The 14361-nt window shown below is 45.4% G+C and overlaps 1 protein-coding gene across 1 annotated transcript in view; it reads right to left on the reverse strand.

Moving 5' to 3' along the window:
* Positions 1-137, reverse strand: part of SFT2D3 (SFT2 domain containing 3) — an 842-nt gene extending 705 nt beyond the window's left edge. The window contains exon 1 of the mRNA XM_007461315.1: positions 3-137. Within this exon, the coding sequence (XP_007461377.1) occupies positions 3-137 (135 nt within the window). The remainder of the gene's footprint in view (positions 1-2) is intronic.
* Positions 138-14361: the final 14224 nt, after the last annotated feature.

A 14361-nucleotide genomic window follows, 5' to 3' on the forward strand; every position in this document is an offset into this window, starting at 1 on the left:
ACCCCCCCCCCCGCCGGCCCGGCCCCGGCCGTGGGCTCCTCTGCCTCTCCCGCGTCGAGGAGCGGCTCGGCGGCCGCCGGCCCGCCGGCTTTCCCTTGCGCCAGATACTCCTGCAGTTGGCGGTGGAGGTCCGCCATCTTGGGCGGGGCTCTGGGAAGGGGAGGGCTACCGCCCACTTCCGGTTTTGCTCGGTCGCCGTTGGAAGCGGCTCGGCTCTCGGTCGGCTGTCGGTCGGCCTTGGCGGAAGGGGCGGGGCCTGAGGCTCCGCTCCTTCAGCTGCCTCCGCTGGACCCGGGGCTTGGGACTTTGCTGATCCCTGTACGTTTACCCTCCTAGCCCCGGACCTTGTCCTGTGTCCGGTGTAGGCGCCGTGAGGGCCTTGATAAATCATGGCAGCATTAAAAGTTAGTTGGGGGGCGTGAGTCGGTGTGGTTATAAAAGAACTTGTAGGAAACTTAACGTGTCTTGACCTTATGGATGTCAGTATCTTGTGATATTGTGTTATAGCTTTTCAAGGTGTTGCTATTGGGGGAAAATGGGGAAAGGGTACACGGGGTCTACGTATTTCTTAAAACCATGCTAATCTATGTCAGTGAACTTAATGTTTTTAGAAGCTCAGACTGCAGGTCTTAGGTGGTTTCTTTGGTAAAGCTACAGAGGTGAAGAAGAGTTAACCCCCCACTCCCTCCAGTTTGCTTCTTTTCTCTTCCCCGTTTCAGCAGAGGCCTGGAAATATTCTTGAGTCTTTCAGGCCCCTTATCATGTATCCTTGGCCCGCCTTGCGATGCTCCTCGCACTTCTGGGTGTTCTGAGGTAGCTCCCACAGCCCTGCTCTTTTTCAGAGCCTCCTTGAAATTCTTCAACCAGTGGTCACGTAGGTCACAACTTTCCGGGTCTCTGCCAGGGCTTCATCCCCCTCTGGTTTCTACCTAATTCCCATTCCCGGACGTTGGATCAAGCTGCACCTCCTGCTATTTACTCCTGTCCCGCTTAGGTGCACTTTTTCTGAGTTCTCATCTATTCAGTTGTGAAAGTTTATTGGTTTAAGGCAGTGCCAGCAGCTTGAGGACAGGTTCTCTTCCATCTCCCTTTTCCTGGGGCCCGGAAGGCTGCTGCAAAGGCACACAGACAGGTGTTGACCAGATTGACACAGTTGTCCATTTGTGTACAGTAAAGCTGCCTGAAAGGCTTTGTAGATACTTCTGTTTTTAAAAAATAATTTATTTATTTGGTTGTGCCGAGTCTTAGTTGCAGCAGTCGGGCTCCTTAGTTGTGGCTTGCAGGCTCCCTTGCTGGCCCCTTAGTTGTGGCATGCCAACTCTTAATTGCAGCATGTGTGTGGGATCTAGCTCCCCGACCAGGAGTTGAACTTGGGACCCCTGCATTGGGAGCACGGAGTCTTAACCACTGCACCACCAGGGAAGTCCCCAGTAGATACTTCTTTTGTAGATGTAGAAGCCATTGGTTGAAAAACCTATTTTGCTAGACTTTCCAAATACCTGTTGTGAACGTGAACATGATGGCATGGAAGTCCTTTTGTACTGTAAAGTGTGATACAGTTAAGTAATACAGCAGTCTACTCTTGTACAAGTCTTCGGCTTACTTGCCCCAGAAGTACTGGGAGTGGAAGGCAGGGCTGACCACTCTAGGCTGTTTCCGGTATCCCTGGCTTTGGAGGCACTGCAGGAGGTGAACCCAGGGTATTTCCCCCGTGTCTGCCGCTTTTGGCTGTACTGGCTTCCCCTGGGCAACTCCTGCTGATGGGCTGGTAACACCCCTTTGTTCTCTCCTCTATGAAAAGGTTGATATTAATGGCTTTCTCTGATTTTTCAGTCTTCCTGTTACCTGTGTAACCTGTTTCCCGCATTAAATTCCCCTTAATACTTTCTGTTTTCCTGGTTGGATCTTGGCAGTTACTGTTGGTCCTGAACCAAACTTGGTTCCACTTGCCCGATGTGAGCAAAGCCAATCCACTGACACTGGATTGTGGTGGAGGAAAGCGCAGCGTTTACTGCAGGGCGCCCAGCACCATGCTCAGAGGACCCGCACTCCCCAGTGGCTTTCAGGGAAGAGCTTTTAAAGACAGTGGGAGGGCGAGGGTCACAGGGTGCATGATCAGCTTGTGCACAGTTCTCTGGTTGATGGTGAGGTTAAGAGGATGATGTTTCAGGAATCTCAGTCATCAGCCTTCTGGTTCCAACAGGTCTGGGGTCTATGTGCAGGTGGTGAGCATGCAGTTAACTTCCTCCACCTAGTGGAGGTTTTAGTGTCTGCGAAACAGCTCAAGGGTATGGGTCAGGATATTATCTACAGCCCTTGAGAAAGAACTAAAGGTCCTCAACTTTGTTTTATGGCTAAACTATTATTATTTTGTATGGCTTGACTGCTTTCCTTTGTTTCTTCATTTTCTCACTTTGGTCTTTGGAACTCGGGGAACACATAGGAGGCTAAAGCTTTTCTACAAACAAGAAGTGGAGACATGGGGAGGTCTCTCCCTGGAAGGGTCCTGCTTGGTTTCAGTATGCTTTTTCAAATACATTCCAATTTGTTATCTCACATGTGTCACCCTAAATAAAGGGGTAAACCGAGGCAAGCTTAAGTTACCAGAAATTGAACTTATTCGGGAATAGCAGAGGAATTGTATTTCAGGAAAAGCAAACTGTAGCAGCTACAAGGGAGTCCGTTGAGGTTTGGGCTGGGCTGTATTTATGAGCAAGGAGTGCCTAGAGCAGGGAGTCTAGCCAGAGTCCAAGCAGTAAGTTTGGCTTGAGGATGGGGAGATATATATTTTTTAATTGGAGTATAATTGCTTTACAATTTTGTGTTAGTTTCTGCTGTGCAGTGAAGTGAATCAGCTGTATGTATACATATCTCCACTCCCTCTTGGACCTCCCTCCCACCCCCCATCCCACCCATCTAGGTCATCACAGCACTGAGCTGAGCTCCCTGTGCTGTACAGCAGGTTCCCACTAGCTATCTGTTTTACACATGGTAGTGTATTTATGTAAAATCTAATCTCCCAATTCATCCCACCCTCCCCTTCCCCCCTTCCATGTCCACATGTCCGTTCTCTACATCTGCCTTTCTATTCCTGCCATGCAGATAGGTTCATCTGTACCATTTTTCTAGATTCCACATATATGTGTTAATATATGATATTTGTTTTTCTCTTTCTGACTGACTTCACTCTGTATGACAGACTAGGTTCATCCACATCTCTACAAATGACCCAATTTCATTTCTCTTTATGGCTGAGTAATATTCCATTGTGTATATATATGTACCGCATCTTCTTTATCCATTCATCTGTCGGTGGACATTTAGATTGTTTCCGTGTCCTGGCTATTGTAAATAGAGCTGCAGTGAACATTGAGGTACATGTGTCTCTTTAAATTATGGTTTTCTCAGGGTATATGCCCAGTAGTGGGATTGCTGGATCATATGGTAGTTCTATTTTTAGTTTTTTAAGGAAGCTCCCTACTGTTCTCCATAGTGGCTGTACCAATTCACATTCCCACCAACAGTGCAAGAGGGTTCCCTTTTCTCTGCACCCTCTCCAGCATTTATTGTTTGTAGATTTTCTGATGATGCCCATTCTAACTGGTGTGAGGTGATATGTCATTGTAGTTTTGATTTGCATTTCTCTAATAATTAGTGCTGTTGAGCATCTTTTCATGTGCCTCTTGGCCATCTGTATGTCTTCTTTGCTGAAATGTCTATTTCGGTCTTCCGCCCATGTTTTGATGGGATTGTTTGTTTTTTGATACTGAGCTGCATGAGCTGTTTGTATATTTTGGAGATGAATTCTTTGTCCTTTTCTTCATTTGCAAATATTTTCTCCCATTCTGTGGGTTGTCTTTTCATCCTGTTTTTGCTTTCCTTTGCTGTGCAAAAGCTTTTAAGTTTCATTAGGTCCCATTAGCTTATTTTTGTTTTTATTTTCATTACTCTAGGAGGTGGGTCATAAAAGATCTTGCTGTGATTTATGTCAAAGAATGTTTTTCCTATGTTTTCCTCTAAGAGTTTTATAGTGTCCAGTCTTACATTTAGTTTTTTAATCCACTTTGAGTTTATTTTTGTATATGGTGTTAAGTAGTGTTCTAATTTCATTCATTTACATGTTGTTGTCCAGTTTTCCCAGCACCATTTATTGAAGAGGCTGTCTTGTCTCCATTTTATATTGTTGTCTCCTTTGTCATAGATTAGGTGATCATAGGTGTGTGGTTTTATCTCTGGGCTTTCTGTCTGTACCATTGATTTATATTTCTGTTTTTGTGCCAGTACCATACTGTCTTGATTACTGTAGCTTTGTAATGTAGTCTGAAGTTGGGAAGCCTGATTCATCCAGCTCTGTTTTTGTTTCTCAAGATTGCTTTGGCTGTTCGGGGCCTTTTGTGTTTCCATACAAATTGTATATTTTTTTGTTCTAGTTCTGTGAAAAATGCCACTGGTAATTTGATGGGGAGAGATTCTTGGTGAATGTTCAGTTCTGTAGCCACTAGCCACATGTAGTTTGAGCAACCTGAAAGGTGGCTGTTGAGTTGGAAGAACTTCATTTTAAATTTTAATTAATTCATTATTTATAATGAATTATATTTATACTATAACTTATATTATCAACATAATTTATAAAATATAATTTATTATAACATAGCATCATTATATGATCAAATTGATAAGAGCCACATGTGGCCAGTGGCTTCTGTATTGGACAGCACAGCTTGGAGCACGTTGGAAACATGGGCATTTTGGTTATCACCGTGACCAGCGGGCACCGGAGGCATTTGTTCCACAGTGCCTGCAATGTCAGGCTTTGGTGAAAGTCAGAGTGTCTGGGCTGGGATGGCTTGTTCCTCCACAGGGGTTCTGGCAGAGCAGTCTGATCTGAGAACCCAGTGTTTTCTCAGCTCAGCTCTGCAGACCTCGCTGCCTGCCCCATGGCAGGGCTACTTGAGTCAGGGCCCTCCCCTGGGGGAAACCAGGGAAGCGGGCCGTCCTACACAGGAGTTCCTCGTGCGTAATGAGGGCCCATCACAGTGTGTCTCACTGTTGAGCAGGGTTTTGTGTGTCCAGCTCGCTTAACCTGAGAGACATCCTTGTGCTGTTTCCTTGGGTAGCCACCCTGGGCACCGGCGCCCTCGTTGGGTGTCATGGGGCAGCGAGGTGGCACTGCCGAGTCCCAAAGGAGGGCTGAGGGGAGACTCAAGCTGAGGTGAGGGCCCTTTCTGTGGCCGGGCCGTGACCATAGCTGCCCTGGTGTGCCGCACTTCTTGCTGCCGTCAGAGGATTCATCAGGGCGTCTTATTTGCCACTTGCAGCTTGGTCTGACTGCAGCCCAGCAGAGGGCTCAGAGGGGCGGTGGTCAGGGTGCTGGTTTAACCCTCTCCACCTGTCCCTCCACCCAGTGATCCCAAAGACTGGACCTTGGGGATCATTTCCCACTCGGAGCCCCAGGGTGGAGGTGGGACCTGGTCACCTGGAAGGGGCCCACAGTTCTCCCTGTGCCCCAGGGTCGTTGGGCACGGAAGAAGCAGGGTGATCTGTGTGGGGACCTAAGAACACAGGATGCCAGGGGACCAGGAGCACAGCCCCCCACCGACAGGACACGGGAGCAGAAGATGTGACAGTGTGGCTGTTGGCGGTGCCCGGCTGGGACAGCCCTGGGGTGCAGAGCTGCCGGAGGCGCGGCCCAGCCAGGGGCAGAGGAGCACCCAGTGGGCTGCGCAGCCAGCAGCTGCACTCGGGGAGTGCATGTGTGTGTGTGTTCTAGGACTTGGCTGAGGTAGGACTTTGGGCGTGTGGATGTGTGACTGTAGAGCAGTTAATTCAGTTCGTTTCAGTACTTGTACTGTGCTCTTCCTAGGCCTCTTCTGGTATACCGGCCACAAGCTCTGTAATCTCACTATTGTCCAATTAATAGCCTGTGAAATCCTGATGTTTTCCTTGAACTTAAGTGAAAACAAGTACATACAAATTGTTTTCTTATTTTGCAGTATTATTGAAAAAAATTGTGTCAAAAACCTTTGTACATTTACATTTTATCTAAAACTGTTACTAGGGCTTCCCTGGTGGCGCAGTGCTTGAGAGTCCGCCTGCCGATGCAGGAGACGCGGGTTCGTGCCCCGTTTCGGGAAGATCCCACATGCCGCGGAGCGGCTGGGCCCGTGAGCCATGGCCGCTGAGCCTGCGCGTCCGGAGCCTGTGCTCCGCAAATGGGAGAGGCCACAACAGTGAGAGGCCCGCATAACGCAAGGAAAAAAAAAATAAATAAAAAAAAAATAAAACTGTTACTAATTTAGAATTTAACATTTTATGCTCAAGTAAACAAAATGTATTTATACTAATTTTTTATATTTTAAGATGGATTTTTGACTGTAAAATAGGAGGCATGCTTTCTCAGCTCACAGTTGCACCATCTACATCTAAAGATGCTGAAAAAGGGAGTTCCCTTCTTTTTGTGTGGTTAGGATTCTGGGCTTTCACTGCGGTGGCCCGGGTTCAATCCCTGGTCAGGGAACTGACATCCTGTATGCCGCATGGTATGGACAAAAAAAAAAGAAAAAAAAAAAAATCCCAGAAAAGGGAAACTGATGTATAGCAGAGTTGTTCTCTGCAAGACAGGAGTCAACTCCATAGAACTGGGCAAAACTATACATTAGCAAAGAAAATATGACAAAAGCTCTCTTTTCGTCGGCTTTATAGATGTTGACCACGTTGAGCGTTGTCTGAGCCCTATGCTCCTGGAAGCAGTGGCAGTTGAGAGATCCCCGTGTCTCAAATCCAATCTTTATGTCTGGGACAGGGCCCCCTCCCACCCTTCATCCCCATGACCCCTTCTCCACTTGCCTCTGTAATACCCTAGACCCCTTCCTGTTTGAGACATTGCTCGTTAATGAAAGTCTCCCCAGCACAGCAGCCCGAGTGAAACCACCTCCTTAGTTGTCAGTGCATTTTGTCTTTGATAGTTTTGGTGCCGTGACTTGTTCAGGAGCAAAGCCTGTGCTTGGATCCCTGCTTCCTCCACCCTCATGGGGAGCCTCTTCATTCCTGACTGTAGATTTGGGACCGATGGTATTTCTGACTTCTGCTCCTGTACTCTGGACTGTGTCCATCAGTAGCACAGAAGGATTTTATTTTGATTCTTTTTGAGTGCTCACCTGGTTTCACGGTCTGACCAGTTGGGTTATAGAGATCAGGTCTCTGTTGGGTAAAAGAAGACAGGGGGCTTCCCTGGTGGCGCAGTGGTTGAGAGTCCGCCTGCCGATGCAGGGGACACGGGTTCATGCCCCGGTCCAGGAAGATCCCACATGCCGCGGAGCGGCTGGGCCCGTGAGCCATGGCCGCTGAGCCTGTGCGTCCGGAGCCTGTGCTCCGCAACGGGAGAGGCCACGACAGTGAGAGGCCCGCATACCGCAAAAAAAAAGAAGACAGGAAGTCTTGTTTGTTACTCTTTTCTGTTCATCTGCTTTGAGCTCATCAATTAAAGATTCGTATCCACTGGGAAGAGAACAGCTCTTTGATGTGGACTAGTGAATTCTGTTCATCTCTGTTGACTGCTGCCCAGGGCTGAAATTTTAAAATTGGAGCTATAAGCTCTTGGTCTGTGTCTGTCATTCAGAAAGGCCTTTACTTCTCATTATGTGAGTGTGTGATGTTTTCCTACCTCTGGGTGGTATTGCCAGATCAGATTATGAAATTGCTTAAATTAAAGGAGCTCTATTTTCATTGACTTAGAGATAAATAAGCACCTTATAAATGCAATATTCTTAAAATTTCCAAGAGTTAAGGAAACTGAACTTCTAATACTTTCAAAGAACAGAAAGAAAAAATACATTCTTACAGAAATTAACTCAGAAATGTTTTAAGAATAAGTTCACATTATTTAGGCAAATGAGACTAGCTTAATATTTTTGGTTTAATAAAAACAGCCATGTCTTCTCTGACCATTAAGTGCTTACATTTTTATTCTACTTGGGTATATTCTTCTTAAGTTTATGCAGGTTTAGTGATTAAATAAGCTAGCATTACTTACACTAACTGTTGAAGATTATGAAACACCTGTTTGTATCTAACCAAATCAAATCATTATTCTGACAAACTTTATTTCAACAGTAATTACTTTTCTTGAAGATAATTGCCAAGATGTTTAGGTAACTTAATCCTTGTACTTATAGTGTATTGAGTTAATTAAGCAAAAATACCTAGATCATCTCCAAGTAAGTGAATGCTGAAACATTGTTACTAAGCTTTATTTATTTATTTATTTATTTATTTATTTATTTGCCACACAGCTTGCCTTGGTTCCCTGACCAGGGATCAAACCCAGGCCCTGGCAGTGAAAGTGTCGAGTCCTAACCACTGGACCGCCAGGGAAGTCCCTAAATTTTGCATTCTTTTGCTTCTTGTTTTTATTTGCTACAGAGGGCTGTATCTTTGGGTCTGTAATGAACATGCACATTTCCGCTCATTTCTTACATTTTGTGAGGTGTAAGGCCACACACAGCTGTCCTGTGTGTCTTCATGAGTGCTGCTAGTCTGCGATAGAGAGCTGCTGTGTGACAGACAGTGCACAATTGTCCACCCTGTTATCTCTCAACTGTGAGTTAGTTACTTTGCTAAAAAGTATCATTAATATGTGGTTTAGACTAAGTAGAAAGAATTTTGGAGAAACACAACTGAGTACATATATCTAGTTTTCAAGGAAAACAGTAGTTTTGTCCTAAAGAAATGATTTGTTTTTTTTGTTTTTGTTTTGTTTTTTTTTAGTCTCCATCCCCTTTCTGCACTCTTCAAGCTTATTGAGGACCGAGAAAAGCTTTCTCTGTGGTTGTAACTATTGACATTTACTATACTGGAAGTGGAAACTGAGAAAACTTTGAAATGCTTACTCATTGATTCATTTGACAGTAGGAACAATGAACACATTGCCTGTTAATATCTTAGTAATATGATAGAATTAATTCTGACCATGTGGACCCCCAGTGCTATGGTCTGAAAATGTCCCCCTAAAATTCATATGTTGAAATCCTGTCCTCCAGAGATGATGATGTTAGCAGGTAGGGCCTTTGGGAGGTGCTTAACTCATGAGTGGGATTAGTGCTCTTATAAAAGAGGCTCCAGGGAGCTCCCTACCCCTTTCAGTCATGTGCATATATAAGGAGAAATCTGCCACCCGGACGAAGGCCCTCGCCACGCCACACTGGCGCTTGATCTTGGACTTCCAGCCTCTAGAACTGTGAGAAACACATTCTTGTTGTTTGTAAGCCACGTAGTCTGTGGTATTTTGTTATAGCAGCCTGAATGAGCTAAGACACCTTGAGATTGGTCTAGAGTACAGTGTCCATTTGTCCCGGAATAGGAAAGTGCAGTGAAAGACAAAGTTTGGAAATGAATTTTATTCACCTTGATTTATAATACCTGAATTTGAAAAGTTAAAATCTTGGCAAAGTTTGCTCAATTTGATAGGCTTGTCTCCTTGGTTTACTGTTTATTACCTTCACCTACAACATAAAGGATCACTCATTCTGTTATTTAATCTATCTAGACAACAAAAATTCTGTATCTTACCAGAATAGCCTTCTTTGGTTTATATTCATTTATTATGTCTTTGATTATTTATCAGTAGAAAACAGAGTTTCTCATTTTAGAATGGGCTAAGGTTCTTTGCAATCATATTACCATCTTTTTTTTTAATGTTTTATTGTCACTTTGACATGAATAGCCAAATATTGTTTCTCAGGCACCCATGATTTGATTCCTATCTTAAATCTGATAACTTTGATTTTTATGTTCTCATATTGAATCCTAAATGTATAATAAAATGAAATAACAAAATTCCAGAATCTCACCTGGAATGTCGTATTTGAGAATGATGTTCCTTCAGGGTATCTTTTACACCCAAAACTGTCTTTGAATTTCCCTGAGGATACCTGGAAAATCACAGAGCATTTGTTCTTGTTTATTCTTCTTTGAAAATAGTGCTGATTTTGTATATAATTATTTTATCTAAATTGGGGGGGGGTTGACTTAATTATCTTATTTTGCATGCTGCAGAAATAACCAGATTTCCTTGTCAATTGCACTATTTTTGTAATGAACTCTCATCCAGTCTTTAACTTTTGAAAATTATTTGGATATATAAGGAACTCCTTCCTCTGTTCTTTGAAGTTATCTGCAACTCATAACAATATAGTAGACTATGGCTTCCCTGGTGGCGCAGTGGTTGAGAGTCCGCCTGCTGATGCAGGGGACACGGGTTCATGCCCTGGTCCAGGAAGATCCCACATGCCGCGGAGCGGCTGGGCCCGTGAGCCATGGCCGCTGAGCCTGCGCGTCCGGAGCCTGTGCTCCGCAACGGGAGAGGCCACAGCAGTGAGAGGCCCACATACCACACAAAAAAAAAAAAGCTTTTCTGGGCTTCCCTGGTGGCGCAGTGGTTGAGAGTCCGCCTGCCGATGCAGGGGACGCGGGTTCATGCCCCGGTCCGGGAAGATCCCACATGCCGCGGAGCGGCTGGGCCCGTGAGCCATGGCCGCTGAGCCTGCACGTCCGGAGCCTGTGCTCCGCAACGGGAGAGGCCACAGCAGTGAGAGGCCCGCGTACCACACACACACAAAAATATATATATATAGTAGACTATGATTTTATAAACAGAAATGTGCAGTTTATAAAATATTTTTCCTACCTGACCCGTACAGGTAGGAACTCCTACCTGTAGGAACTCTTACTGAGTTCTCTTACTTTCATAGCAGTATAAGTTGTTATCCTAAATTCAGTAAGATTGTCTTTCTTGTTAATGGATGTAGCTGGAAATATTGGTTATGGAACCAAAGCCTTGCCTGTAATATCGTATTTGAGCATGATGATCATTTAACCAGATATGACCAGACACTTTTAAGAAGCTAAGGTTGACTTTGTGGAACCAAGGCTTACAAAACCCTCTTTGGAACACCAGCCTGTTTCCTGGCTTACAGGTCTCCTAGCCTTACAGGTGAGTAAGGAAGGTCACTTCCTGGCAGGCCCAGGAACCTTAAGATATCTTGGGAACCCTGAGAAGAGAGGAATTCACCTAAGTCTATAGGTACTGCAGTGAGATCTGGTGGTGGTTCTTTGCTTGGTTTCCTAACCTCAAGAAGCTTTTTTAAAAGTGCAGTCTGGGGCTTCCCTGGTGGCACAGTGGTTGGGAGTCTGCCTGCCGATGCAGGGTACATGGGTTCGTGCCCCGGTCCGGGAAGATCCCACATGCCGTGGAGCGGCTGGGCCCGTGAACCATGGCTGCTGGGCCTGTGCGTCTGGAGCCTGTGCTCTGCAAGGGGAGAGGCCACAACAGTGAGAGGCCCGCTTACCGCAAAAAAAAAAAAAAGTGCACTCTGAGGACTTCCCTGGTGGTGCAGAAGTTAAGAATCCTCCTGCCAATTCAGGGGACACAAGTTCAATCCCTGATCTGGGAAGATTCCACATGCCGTGTGGAGCAACTAAGCCCATGCGCCACAAGTACTGAGCCTGCATGCTGCAACTACTGAAGCCCACGTGCCCTAGGGCCCCTGCACTGCAACTACTGAGCCCCTGCGTACTGCAACCACTAAAGCCCGCTCTCCGCAACAAGAGCAGCCACTGCAATGAGAAGCCCGCGCACCGCAACGAGGAGTAACCCCCGCTCGCCACAACTAGAGAAAGCCCGTGCACAGCAACAAAGACCCAGAAAGCGAACTTAGGAAGGCCTAAGGAAAATTACCATTCTTGCTGCATCTGTGAAAACACCAGGCCAGATCTAATGAGGCCAGACTTATTTTGCAGGCAAGATTAGTGTATCTTTGAGATTAGAGACCTGAGAGCAAAAATTGTGTTTCAGTAGAAAACTATGCACTGCACATTCTTCTAGGTGTTCAGAGCCACTTTGCACTTACTTTGTAAATTGTAGGTAACTGGTGGAGGTGCAAGCTTTGTGTTATCTGGTAAAGGTTTTTTTAAAAAAATTATTTATTTATTTATTTTGGCTGCGTTGGGTCTTTATTGCTGTGCGCGGGGGCTTTCTCTAGTTGCGGCGAGCAGGGGCTACTCTTCGTTGAGGTGCGCAGGCTTCTCATTGTGGTGGCTTCTCGTTGCACAGCATGGGCTCTAGGCTCATGGGCTTCAGTAGTTGTGTCATGTGGGTTCAGTAGTTGTGGCTCACGGGTTTAGTTGCTCCACAGCATGTGGGATCTTCCCAGACCAGGGCTCGAACCTGTGTCCCCTGCATTGTCAGGTGGATTCTTAATCACTGTGCCACCAGGGAAGCCTTTATCTGGTAGAGATTTAATTGACTTCCTTGACACTGGAAGAATCGGTTTTGGTACCTACTTGCACATTGAACTGGACCCTGCTACCTTTCCCAAATTGTCAAACCTTACTAAATTTTCAGTGTCTCCAGTTTGTGTCAGCATCTGGCAACAACCCTCCAAATGAATGTTTCCAGTTTTCCTCCTTCCCACCCAACTTGGCATCACTAAGGCTGAAGCCTGACCAGCTAGATCCCTGTTGGGTCTCTGGATTGCCTGGCCATTTCCCCAGGATCTGGAGAAGCTTGGTGACTTGTTACAAACCTGGAAGGAGTTATTGCTGCAGCAGACATTTCATGAGCTGGATTTCCCTGGACAGGTGGGCCAAAGGCTCGGGTCATACGTGTCCAGTATGGAGGCAACCAAGACTGTGAACAGCATCACCAAAAGCATTGACATCTAGCAAGGGGGCTTTAAGAGGCTCAATAATCAGTGCTGCTGCATAACTGAAAGATTTTCCTCCACTGACCTCTTAGAATCTGCTGGACTAGGTACTTTCAGCGTTCAATCTGGTGCTCTTACTTTCATACAGCTTTTATATTCCTTTTTCATTTAGGTTTCCCTCTTTTAAGAAGTCTGATCTCTAGGACCCTGAAAGAACTGACCTTCGCCACCACCTTCCAACAGATGGTTCAAATGGTTTTACAAAACACCAACAAGAATGCCTGAGATATAAACACTTCTACCCTTCCTCACCTACACAGGAGGTTTATGGTTGCCTCTGAGTTCAGCAACAGCTGAAATTTGAGGAGAATAACCACATTGACACTCTAATGTTCTGGAAGACGGCTAATTGTGAAGGACCACCCTGTGCTTGCAGATTGGACCTGCCTCCACCCTTTTTCATGACTCCCTTGTTTATCTGCCTCTATAAAGTCCCAGACCCCCTTCCACTTCTTTGAACCCTTTTCCCTAGTGCAATAGGCTGAATAGAATCATCTCCTTAATTGTCCAGTGCATTTTGTCTTCCACAGTGTCAACATCTTACTTTAGTTTGTTGTTATCTTATGCAATAGAACATTTTCAGTACTACTGTGCCACTTAAGTTGCATTATCACTTTAAGACCAATTATTCTGAATTTAAAGGAATTGAATGATTTAAATATTGGAGAGACCAAATTTATTTCTCCCATCTTTTAAAATTAGATATGAAAAAACTGCTAGGACATCTTACAGGTTAAGTTATCAGGCAGTCTTGAGTAGAGAAATATGCACAATAGCTGAGAGACCAATAAAGCCTATGCATTCAACATTGCTGGATGAAAATACAGTAAAAAATTACAGAAGTGAATCTGTTTCTGGAATGTTGGAGTGAAGGGCATGGTGGACTCTCCCCCCAACAAAACAACCATTTAACTGGAGAAAATGATTTAAAACAATAATTAAAATTCTCTGGAAATTGTCCTAAGGGCATACAGCAAATGGAATGATTCATTCAAGAAAACCTAAATCTCAATAAGATTTCTTTGGCAACTGAGCTACAACCCACTCCCTCCCCTGTCGACTCCACCTTACAGAAACTCTATTCCAGGCACCCTACTTGGTGCAGCCAAGAAGAGGAGGGACTCCCCCCAGACCCTACCAGTAGTGCAGAGGCTCTACTCCAGGTGCACAGGCTGAGAATCCTGGGACCTCAATCCCCACCCGCAATCCCCACCCCAGATTGCTTATGGGGGGAGGTTCTGCACCAAGAGGGGCAAGCCAAGAAGACCAGGAGCTACTTTTAGCCCAGAGCCCACTTTTAGAGAAGACATGTTCAGTTTAGGATAAGTGGGTTGCTGTCCCTAAGCCTAGATCCTGTGCGGTGGTGCAGAGATTCTCTCCAGGGGAGAGTCAGACCATAAGAACTAAGAGCTCCCAGCTCTGTCCGAGGGGGACTGATTTTATTTGGAGGAGAGGGTGGAAAAGTTCATGCTAAGGGTATTGTTGAAAACGAGATTTTGGTTGAGAGCGACTAAGAAGGCACTCATAGCTCCATGATACTTGTAGCAACAAGCAAAATGGCAGAGAAACCAGAAGTTTGATAGAGAAAACCAGGGAAAGA

The sequence above is a fragment of the Lipotes vexillifer genome, unplaced genomic scaffold (genome assembly GCF_000442215.2).
Source record: "Lipotes vexillifer unplaced genomic scaffold, Lipotes_vexillifer_v1.1 scaffold158, whole genome shotgun sequence".
Classification (NCBI taxonomy): domain Eukaryota; kingdom Metazoa; phylum Chordata; class Mammalia; order Artiodactyla; family Lipotidae; genus Lipotes; species Lipotes vexillifer.